General features: G+C 51.4%; 1 protein-coding gene across 1 annotated transcript; it reads left to right on the top strand.

Annotated features, from left to right (window-relative positions):
- Positions 1 to 1,214: 1,214 nt before the first annotated feature.
- Positions 1,215 to 7,775, top strand: OPTC (opticin; the record flags this gene model as incomplete). Its single annotated transcript, XM_079697926.1, has 7 exons — positions 1,215 to 1,445; positions 2,190 to 2,325; positions 3,859 to 4,017; positions 4,770 to 4,972; positions 5,994 to 6,089; positions 6,584 to 6,777; positions 7,679 to 7,775. 6 exons carry the CDS (start codon positions 1,215 to 1,217, stop codon positions 6,752 to 6,754), a joined length of 996 nt encoding a protein of 331 aa, XP_079554052.1. The 3' UTR covers positions 6,755 to 6,777; positions 7,679 to 7,775.
- Positions 7,776 to 11,709: the final 3,934 nt, after the last annotated feature.

Below are 11,709 nucleotides of genomic sequence, written 5' to 3'. Positions count from 1 at the left end.
TCTTGTTGTGGAGCACGGGCTCTAGGTGCACGGGCTTCAGGAGTTTCAGCACGCTGGCTCGGCAGTTGTGGCGCATGGGCTTAGTTGCTCCGCGGCATGTGGGATCTTCCCGGACCAGGGCTCGAACCCGTATGCCCTGCATTGGCAGGCAGATTCTTAACCACTGTGCCACCAGGGGAGCCCCATATTTTTTATAATTGAGTCACTGTGCTGTACAGCAGAGATTGGCACAGCATTGTAAATCTATACTTCAATTTTTAAAAATGAAGAAAAAAAGAGGGAGAGTCTACTAGAGACTTGTGTAGCTGGCTTTGGGGAGAGCTGCGTTATCAGAAATGCACTGGGTACCTCACACCCACACTGCACACATTCCTTGACCCATCTGTGCATATGTGGATGAACTTGCATGAACATTTGAATTCACCTGTACACAGAAACCTAAGGAATTTTCCAGGTGTGTACAACCAAACACAAAGAGCTCTTTTGTTTCCATAATCATTTGTTTCTAAAAAGCTGCATTTATAAATAGATTTTAAAACTAACATGCTTTTTTACACCGTAATCAATTTTTAAGCCTATGTTCTCTAAATGGACTAGTCATTCCTGGAACTAGGCATGCCTTCTTTATTTCTGTGCCCCCAGAGACAAATCAAGTGCCTGGGACTATTAAGATATCTCATAAATGTTTGTCAAGCAAAGGCATGAATGAATGAATGAATGATCTTTTTAAAAACCACAGGATTCCTTAATGGTGAAGTTTCTCTAAATCTAGTTTAGTGGCTAATGGTTGTACTCTGAGTGGGTGGTTGTATAAGAGAACATCTGTGTAAATTCACAAGTGTGTGCCTAGTTAGTAGGGACGTATGTAGACAAGGGGACATGCATGAGTGTGTCTGTGTTGAGATAAGTAAATGAGCCTTTGCCAGGTGCCTGCACATTCCTGCGTGAGTGAATATCAGTGTGTGGATGAGCATGTGAAGAGACTGAAGTGGCGAGCAGTGAGGGAGGCTGGCAGGAGATATCCCCCTAGATGTAGCCCCAGCCTTGAAGGAGCCTGCACATGCAATGAAGGCACTAAGTGTGTGACAAATGGCTTAAGAGTCTGCAAGTGCTGGGGTGGGAAGTGGGGTGAGTTTGTGAGCTATTCCCCCAGGACTGAAAACCTAAGTGATTCGGCCCCATTCTCATCCCATCCCCCACCTGCCAGGACTTCCATGAAGCTCCTGGCCTTACTCAGCCTGCTGGCCCTGATGATGCAGGAAGCAAGGACAGCATCTCTCCCAAAGACGGAGAGGGAGAGGGAGGGAGACCAGCCGCACGGGGAAGGCGATTCTTATGCAGTTCTGCCTCTGGAGGACTATGTCCTGAGCCTGGACAACTACGATCAGGTCATTGACCTGAGCAACTATGATGAACTCACAGACGACAGGGACCAGCTCCCCAAGGTGAGGGGCATGCAGCAGACCCATTGCATTCCCTGCAAGAAACTGGGAGCCTGAGGCCTGGTCCCTCTCTACCTGTTCCATAATGCAGGTATCTCAAGCCTCCAACTTTCTCTAGGAGGTGGAAATTCTTGTCCCTCCACAGGAACTTGTCATTTAGATAATACTAAGAAAGAGGACACAAAACTTCAAGTTCTTTGTCTGTTTGTAGCAAATATTGTGGGACTTCCCTTAGAAGTCATACATCCCTCCTTCCCTCTGCCTTCAAGACGATAAGGTGTATCTCACTGGGACAACAGCAATGTCCTCACATTCTCCCTTGAAAAAAGGAATGTTACAACCTGTCTTTTCTTAGACTATCTTCAGTTCTGAAGTTCTTTTCTCAGCCCTTTCTGGCCTTTGCAGGGACTGATCTGAAGCCTGCACTCATCTGCTGTCTGACCTTGGTCTGTGCGGGCAAGGGAAAAGCCCAGCCTCGGGGGTCTGGAGATGTGGTTCTGGCTCTGCCACCAGATGGCCCCTTGAGCTCAGTCCCTCCCCTATCTGGACCTCAGTTTCCTCATCCATGTCATAATGAGGGACCAGATGCTCAGAAGGTCCTTGCCTTGCTCACTCTTTCTGCCATCCCTCCCTCATTCTCCACAGTGACTCTTTGCAAGCTTGAAATTGGTTGCTGATGTTCCCAGAATCTAAAGTGAAGTCCCTCTCAGTCCCTCAAAGCTGGCTTACTGTATACTGTGTCTCCAGGTTAAAGGGACCAGCCTGGCTTCTCCAACCAGGACAAGTTTCACCCAGAGCACAAAGGCTCCAAGGACACCCCCTTCAAACCCCACAATGGCCAGGCCTACGACGCTGGGCCTGCTGGTTTCCTTGACCAACCATGGTAAGTTCACAGGCACAGGTCTCAATAGCCACAGGTCATGGGCCGGCAGCCATGACCCAGCACCAGGGGTGCCAAAGAGGAGTGTAGTCAGAGCTACGGAGTGGAGGATCAGGGAGAGAAGGGGAAACAGCTGCAGGGCAGAAAAAAACAAAAAACAAAAAACAAAGGGAGAGTCTGGCTGTTCCTAATGCTTCTTCCTGAGTGCACAAACTGGATAGGAAGCAAAGAAATGCAAGAACTCCGCTGTGCCTAGAAAAGCCACCTACCTTAATTAATAGCATCGCTGGGGGAGCAGGTTGAGTGGTAATTAGATTAGTGACAATTAAAGGCCTGTAGAGAAGAATAAATAACTTTGTGGCTGTCATTTGGCATGGGGGCAAATGAAGCAGTCATACTGCTTTTCAGCTTGAATTCCCTCGTTAGCAGCTTTTCCCTCTCCTTGAGGCGCTCCTGGAGACTCTGAGATGCTGGCATACCCGCCGGTAGGGGGTTGGCACTCTGCTGGGGATCAGAACTGAGGCAGAGGAGGACGCAGTTAATTCCTGACTTGCTTGCTCTCGGTCCCTGGTCTCCTCTTGAGATGTTTGCCTTTGGTGGGTATAGGGTAATGGGGCATCTGTAGAGAAAACACTTCTGTCAGGAATCCATGACCTCCCAGGCTTAAAGAGACCATAAAGGGCCTCAGCTGGACCTGCCATTCAAGGCCTGGGGATAAGTACACTGTCTGGTCACGACTGGTGAAGAAGAGCTATCTCTTAATCTTGGGTCTGTGTCACTACCAACAGAGTTCCCCCTTGAGCTGGACGAGCAGTGATCTCCAGTAATCTCTGTCCTTTCTCATAACAAGGGATGGAAACCTCCTGCAGTATTCAGTAAAACCTTCCCAACTTTGTAAAGCCAGTCTGAGCTCAATGGCCTGGCCTAAGTCTCATGACCACTGGTCATGGACTGAGAACAGGGGAGGGATGTTTTCCAATAGAAAACTGAGATGCTGATAACCATAAGAAGGGGAAATGAGTCCTGGGCAGGCAGTGTACACTCCACCTTGGCTCTATTATGCTTTTTGGAGCCACACGGAACATGTCTAACTCCTCGCCCACAAGGCAGATGCAAGAGCCGGCAGCCATTGGCCATTCCACTGAATCTGGCTTTATTTCAACTTCATTGCACCTTTCAGGACCAGAGAGAAGACCTATGGAAAAGAGACTGATAGATGTCCTAGAAACACCCACATAGGCCCAGAAAAACCTACACAGGACCAGGGTCTGATAAAGGCACTGATGGGCTTGGATTGTAATGGGTAATAACTGAGGGTGGATCTGCTTCTCTTAGGTCAAGGGCTGAGTGCCAGGCTGGCAGCGGCCCACAGCACTCCTGGGTACATTGTGACAGTCGGTCTGGGCAGCAACCCAAGAAGACACAGACAACCACGGCTCAGACACTCCCTGGGGCCGGGGCTATTGGTCCCAGAGGCTGAAGGGAGTCTGACTGAGGAGGGGGGTCTCCCTTTGTTCTGTCTTCCACCTGGGCCAGGCCTGCCAACCTGTCTGATCTGCGTGTGCCTTGGTTCCTCTGTGTACTGTGATGACGCTGACCTAGAGGACATCCCTCCTCTTCCCCAGACAACCGCTTACCTGTACGCCCGCTTCAACCGTATCAGCCGAATTCGGGCTGGAGACTTCAAAGGGCTGAGTATGTAATGTCCTGGCAACAGAAAAGAGTGGGTGGGCAGAGGGAACCCCCCAGGGTCCTTTCCCTTGCCACCCAGCCACATTGAACAGTCACCAGACCAAGTGCCTTTCCCTGTTGGCTCTCAGTCTCTCCAGCTATCAAACAGAAAGAGCCCCAGTCTCTTTAATTCCTTTCCTTGAAGATTTTTTAGATGGCAGAAGTGACCTGTTCTAGTATGTTCTCCCCGAAGCTATGGAAAGCAGGGGAGGAGAAGGTATGATCAAGCCTACATTTTCAGGCTGTCCCAGCAACTGTAGCTCTCTGCCGTCCTGGCCTCTGGACAAGACCACGGTAACTCTTGTCTCTAATCCAGATTCTTCCACTAATTACTGAGCCTTCCTGGGCCTCATTGTTCTTTTGTGTAAACTAACGGGTAGAAGTGGGATGGATCCAGGGATTCCTGAGCCTGTTGGGTCTTACCCTCAAAAAGCTTCTTCCAAGCCAATCCACATAGGACAGAACTCCAGGGAAAGGTATTACAGAACCTGAGGGCTTTTCCAGGTTTATAAAGTTATTCCTTCTGGTTTGGACCTGGTGCAGGTGGAGAGCTGGCTAGCATCCCCTATCCTGAGAGGCAGGGAACAGGGCACAGGCAGCTCCAGCAGGAGCGAGGGAAGATGGTGTATCCCTCACCAGGGCACAGGCAGCTCCAGCAGGAGCGAGGGAAGATGGTGTGTCCCTCACCTCTCTGTGTCCTGCCCTGCACCTCTCAGCAAGACTGAAGAGGATCGACCTCTCGAGCAATTTCATCTCCTCCATCGATGACGATGCCCTCCTCCTGCTGCCTGCTCTGCAGGATCTGATCCTCCCTGAGAACAAGCTGGCAGCGCTACCTGTGCTGCCCACTGGCATTGAGGTCCTGGACGTCCGCCTGAACCGGCTCCAGAGCTCAGGGATACAGCCTGAAGCCTTCAGGGTGAGCCAGGGCCTTAAGTCCCCCATCTGCCACCTGCCACCTATGCCTACAACCACACACACACACCCATGGCCCTCACGGGATATCTCTGCTCCAACCCTGTTCTGGGGTGTGAAAATCAAACCCCATTTTCCTCATCTAAACCATCAGCAGCTCCCCCTCTCCCTCTGTGGGGCACCTGGTCTCTCGGCTTCTTTCTGTGCAACTGCCCAGTCACCTCCCTGTGCACCAACATCCTCGCACACTCAGTTTCTGCTCCCCTAAAACTTTGACTTACATGTGACTGGACTTGCAGTGGTACTGGCTCCAGTTCTCTCTCTACATATTCTTTTATTTCCAAAACCCATCACTAACTGACTAATCACTGTCTTTCTAGGAGCAAATTCTCAAGAGAGAAAATCTGGTCACTGGCTGGCCAGTTTTGATGGGAAGGGCTAAACACATGGCACAAATATGGCCCCCTGGGCTGCCCACTCAGCAGGGCCAGGAAGAGTCCTGGGGACAGTTCCAGCGAGGAAATGAAGAGGGGTGTGGATGAGATTGACACCCCAGCTCTGTCACACTCACATATGCAATTTGCTTCCATTGTGCCTGTGGCTCTCATTACGCTAGTCCGAGAATTTCCCGACCATGCTGTCCATAGCTGCTCCAGATTTAGCATCTGGAGACTTTTCATTTGGGAAAGTCCCTTCTGATAGCAGAGATGCTGAGGCTGGGCCGAAATTTCCTGCGTCCTGCCTCCCACCCACCCCTGCCCCTTGCCTGCTCTTCCCAGAGTCCCTGCTGACACTGCCGAGTGCCTTCACACTCCCCCAGCTGCTGGCGCCTCAGTGGCAGCAGCTTTTCCTTCTGCATCCAGTGGGAGGAAATGGGCCTCCCCCACAGCACCCAGTGCGGAACCTGGCACCTGGCTGAGGCCCAGGAGACCCTGAGTGAGCGAACGGGGTCACATCAGGCACCCATCACTGCCAATGGCCCCACAGCACCCACCAGCCTCCCGCACCCTTTGCCTCCTCCCCAGGCGCTGGAGAAGCTGCAGTTCCTCTACCTGGCCGATAACCTGCTGGACTCCATCCCCAGGTCCCTGCCCCTGAGCCTGCGCTCACTACACCTGCAGGTGAGCTGCCTCCCCAAGAGCAAGAGCATTGAACAGCACAGAAAGTGGGGGTCAGATTGCAGGGAGCCCGCCCCCTTAGGCAGCAGTGGGTCTACGTCACTGAGAGCTCATTGGAGACAAGGATTGGTAGGTCTTGTTCAGACCACTGTCCACAGACTCAGTTTGATTGCTTCCCCTTCCCACTCTTTGAAACACTTCCCCTCCATGTCCTTATCCCATCTCACCCAGTTGCTTGTTCCTTTTCCCCCTTCCCTTACCCTCTGTCTCCCGTCTTGCCTTCATCCCTCTCAATCTGCCCTCTCTCTCCATCTGTCCTCAATGGGTCTCCTCTCCTCTTTCCTTGTATGGGGCGTTGGCTTTCTGTGCCTCGGTTTCTCCAGTTGTAAAGGGGAGGCGAGCTGGTAGGGAGAGCGGACTGAGCCTGCCTTCAGTGCGGCCTGAGGGCAGAATCTCCAGGCGGAGGAGGCTTGCAGCTGTCAGTGTGTTCTTTCCAGAATAACATGATAAAGACCATGCAGAGGGACACCTTCTGTGACGCTGAGAAGCACAAGCACACCCGGAGGCAGCTGGAAGACATCCGCCTGGACGGCAATCCCATCAACCTGAGCCTCTTCCCCAGTGCCTACTTCTGTCTGCCTCGGCTCCCCACAGGCCGCTTCACCTAGCTCACCCCTTCCACGGCTCCCAAGTAAGAGCCCTTGGAGGACCACCAAGGGCACGGGCCTCCTGGGCCATAGGGCCCGATCCCTGTCAGTGGTCTTTCATCCAGGCACTAAGCATCCTCAAGATCCAATTGCAAAACTCCAGACACACCCCTCCCCCAACCCACACACGGAAATCTCCTCCAGGATCCAGATTTGTATTTCTCCATCCTCTTTCCTGAGCACCTTATGGCTCCTGGCTCAGAGAACAGCAACGTCTGCAGCAAAACTCTTTCCCATATCCCCCATCCCTCCTACCCGTACAGAATGCCAAGAAAATCATGTAAGAGGAAGAGGAGGAACAGAAAGAGAAGGAGGAAGTGGGGAGAAGCAGTGGTGTGCTGGAGCCAGCTCTTACTACTAGGCTTGCAAGAACCGATTATTAAAATTTCCCAGAATTTTGCAAGCCAGGTGTTAAATACAGCCATTATTAAAAACTAAATTATATAAACTCACAATTAAATATATTACGTTGAAAACAAATGTACTAAATACTCAAACTCACCACCTCCCAATTATTTTACTATGTTTTACTATTAACCATGTTCTTGAACTTTTTTACGTCCATGGTACGTGTGTGGTGGAACTACTACATAATGACATGCTGCTACTGCCCATCTCTTCCCAACTCTGCTTTCAGTGACATCACATTGGTAGTTTGAAATTGGCCATGGTGGGAGTATTTATACCACGCACATCGGTAAACACTACACATTAGGATGTTTTTGAGAAAGAGAGAGAGCCTGTTGTGAAGCATTTGCCAGCACACCACTGAGGAAAAAGAAAAGCTATTTAAACTACCCTTCCCCCTACTTCCAGGCCACCCCACTGGGGGTAGGGTGGGGTTTCTGTGGGGCTTTTAAAATGTTCTTACTTTTCCTATGCCAGGGCTTCCTGTTACATTTGGAGGGAGCCATTCATAAGGATGGAGAACTGACATGAATCTTCATCTGGATGCCTCCTTGTCGCGCTTACCTGTTCCTGGCTCAGTGACCAGCTTCTGAGCACGGATGGCTCAGCCAGCTGGTTCCTAGCCATGCTCTCTCGATGTTTAACCACCAGAGGGCAGCCTTGTGCAAAGATAAATAAATAAATATAGCAATTACTCACCTGCAACTTTCTTGGATCCTGGGCTGGGCCTGCTGTACTGGGCGAATGGGAGGAAGGGCAACTATGATCTAGCCAACTTGCCCCTTGAATTATAATGGGAGGAGAGATGTCATCTTTCTCCTTTTTATAAGGACATGTTGGGCAAGGGAGGGTGTAATAGATGGGTGCTTGGCATCAGGTGTTGACTGGGGCATAGAAGAAGGGTGAGGCCGGCAATTCATGTATTCATTCAGCAAGGATTTTATTGAGCACCTACCTGCTATGTGCAGATGGTATGCAATAGACATACTCCTTTTCTTCATGGAGCTTAAAGTCGAGTGTGGAAGACATGTGTGAAACAAATAATCACACAAATAACCACACTATTCAACTCATGATAAATACTGTAAAAGGAATATACAAAACGCTATGAGAACTTACAGGAGGGGGACACAGTTTAAGGGTCCAGGAGACCTTGAAGAATCAATGTCTAAGCTGAAAGCTGAAGGAATAGGAGCTAGCCAAGGCAACCACTCGAGGCCCCAGGTGATCCCGAAGTCTGGATGGACAGGTGTGTCTTGGGGCCCACCTGGAAGGGAACCCATTCATCTGCCTCCCCCACCACTGTCTAGACCTCTCCAAGTACTGTGGATGTTCAGGACAGTCCTGTAAGCAGGCCAGTCAGGGATCACTATTCACATTCTTCAGGTGAAGAATTTGAGAACTAGAGAAGACTCCACACACAGGCTGCAAACTAGGAGTGGGAAGTCTCAAAGGCAGTGAGAGGGGTCTGGTGCAGTTGCTGCTGTGTCCACCCTCCCTCTCCCCAAGGACCCAAGGATTCCAGGACCCAGCAGACTCCCTCTCTCTGTCTGTCTGTCTGTCTCTCTCTCTGTTTCTGTCTCTCTCTTGCTCTCTCTCTATCTCTCTCACATGCACGCTCTCTCTCATTCCCCAGTCCCATCCTCTTCCATATCCCACTTTATTTGATTATGACCAGGCCTAGGCATGCAACAGTTGGAAACCTCAAGATCCGCAAGTGCAAGAAACCCTGATTTGAAGCAATCCAATGAAAAAAACAGAAGAAATTTTCCAGAACTGGGGCTCCCGTGTGCTAGAAGCCACATCATACCCATATGCCCCAAGGTTAATATGTGCTAAATACAGAAAGTCATCTGATGCCTGTTCTATTGTGGGAGAAGGGGACTCACAATCTCTGGACTCCTGGAATTTGCCAGACACTGTATGAGAAGTTTTTATGCACATCAACTCGCTTAATCCCAACCACCACTCTAGATAGTAGAGATGTTTATCTCCACATTGTGGATGAGGAAACAAGTTCATGAAAGGGAGGTACCCAAATTCACACAGCTAATAAGTGGCAGAGCCAGGATTCAAACCCAGGTCCCTCTAAGCATAGGTTATGGAGTGCGGCTCTCACAGCACACTTCAATGTAGGCATTACTTTCAAGGCCTGCCAAAGTAGGCAGGTTCCTTTCCTGAGGCCATGGCTGCTGTGCTGGGTAGGATTTCCCCAAGGGCCTGCTGTCTTTGCAGCTGTCTCCTAACTAATGCCTCATTTTTGGCTAGGGAAACCCAAGGAATAGAAAGAACGCCCTTATTGGCCGCCTCCCTGAAGAAATTATAAATAGTGCATCTGTCCCATGATCCAGGGAGTGGGGAAGGAAGAGAAATCCAAGTGGCTCCCAGCAGCTCTTATATCTTGACTGAAGGAGCTGGGGCTCTTCTCAGGGACCTAAAGAAGTTAGGGTCGGACACCTGGCAGGGGAAAGAGAGAGCACCTCTTTATCCAGACTGAGGGTCTCCTGTCCGGCGGAAAGGTAAAGACGGGTGTGAACCAGCCCTGAGGAAAAAAGGGAGAGCAGAGAGGAGTGGGCTGTGGGGGTCCAGTCAGGTGGGGAAGGAGCCTCACTGCTGATGCAGCGGGCAGTGCTAGGTGGGATTTAAATCCACCTCTTCAAAGAGCCAGTCTTTTCTAGCCTCACTCATCCAGGTCCTTAATGGCACTCAGCACCTGTGCTCCACCTTGGCAACCTTGGTGAGGACCCTTGCTCTTGGGTGGCTCCCTGGTGGCCCTCCTGCCAGCCCTGAGCAAAGGGGAGCACCCCCCCACCCCGTTGCACCCCATGGCCTCAGGATGGTTCTAGCTCCAGGCAGGCGCCCTGACCAGTTCTGTGACTTTGTGGGAGGAGGCAAAGAGGCCAGGGTAAGTTTGCAGTGACTGCCCGTCCACCTGCCCATCCTCAGCTCCACAGCCAGGCCCAGGGCAGGAAGAGGCTGGTAGGGAATGTAGGGAAGGAGGGGCTGCTGGAGGGGCTGGAGCTAAATCCATTCAGGAGCCAGGGAGTGTTTCCTCGCCCTGACCTTGCCTTGCTGCTTCCTTTTCCCTTTAATTTCCTCCCTGAATAATAATCTCTTATGCTTATGCTGTAACTTTTCGCTTTACAGATCTCTTTGATATACGGGATTGAATTTATGGTCCCAATAACTCTGCAGACGGTATTATTACCTCTACGTTACAGATAGAAAATGGGAGGCTAAGTGATTTGTTCAAGAGAAAGTTGACTTAACGTATAGAAGCACAAGGGAGATGGGGGAGACAACCATCATTTCTTGGGAAATTCCTGCAAGAGGAAGGGAAACCCCGTCACCAGCTGCTGGAGCAATGGATTAGTATCCCCCTCCCCAATCCCCAAGAGCTCTTTGAAAAGCAAGGAACAGCGAGAGCATCTCCCAGAATGGCAAAATGCGTGCCACCCACAGGGCTGTGGGCCTGCATCCTGATGGTGCACAGGAGGTAACGAGGAGAAGGCAGCTTCTGTGACTCTCAGCTCAGGAAAACCCCAGGACTCAAGGACACACTGCCCCCCATCTCTGCCCCCACCCCAGCAGGCGCATGGACAGCCCAGCACCCACACGCCCCCATCTGTGTCCTTCTTGCTTCCGGCCAGAAGGAGGGAGGCAGACAGACAGGAGGTGCACGAGGCTCTGCCCTGCCCCCTCCACTGTCTGGATCTCTCAGCTTTCTCTTTCCTCCTGCCTGCCCCTCCCTCTCCCCCACACTAGACACCAACTCAATTTGGCCTCTCCTCTCTTTCAAGGTCATCTTTCTCAGCTGGGCCAGCTTCACATCCCCCGGCAGCCAACATCTCACCATCCCACAGACCTCCCTCCTGTGGTTGCCAGCAGCTTAAAGGAGGGTCTCCATGAGGAGGGGGGATGCTGGCTTCTTTCCCCACGGCTCCCGTGTCTCCCTTCTCCTCCAAGAGTGACAAAGCAGCCAGGGGACCACCTCCTTCCTGTCTCACTGCACAACCCCTCAAACTCAGACCTCCTTCTTATCTTCAGACCAGCCTGTTCATCCCTACCAGGCGTGGCCAAACCTGTGGCCGGGACATGCATGTGCACACTGTCCAGTACGTGCATGCAGAACGCGCTACATCTGCTCTCTTCTTTCCTCCCCTCTGCAATCTGGCTCCTTTCCCATACCCACTGCTGTGCCCCAGGCACCAGAGCAAATAGTTCTTACCCTTTTCCCGGCACTGCTGGTCCCAGCCCCATTGCCCTGAATCCTCGTCTCTGGTGTGTATCTAACACACAGTTCACACCAAGGAGGAAACGCAAAGTGTTCTTTGCTGCAACCACCTGCAAAGGAACCACAATTCAGGGAGCGAGCAACTGGGATGAGAGTCCAGAGCCCTGAGTCTGACCACCTAAGGCCCTGACTTGCTGTGCAACATGCGGCAAAAGTCATGCCAGCACCACACTCTGTCTGCCTTCCACTTGGGGCCCCTCAGCCTACTTCTGTG

Source organism: Hyperoodon ampullatus (genome assembly GCF_949752795.1).
Source record: "Hyperoodon ampullatus genome assembly, chromosome: 2".
Classification (NCBI taxonomy): Eukaryota; Metazoa; Chordata; class Mammalia; order Artiodactyla; family Ziphiidae; genus Hyperoodon; species Hyperoodon ampullatus.
The sequence above is the reverse complement of the archived record's forward strand: the minus strand, read 5'-3'. Positions and strand labels throughout refer to the sequence as shown.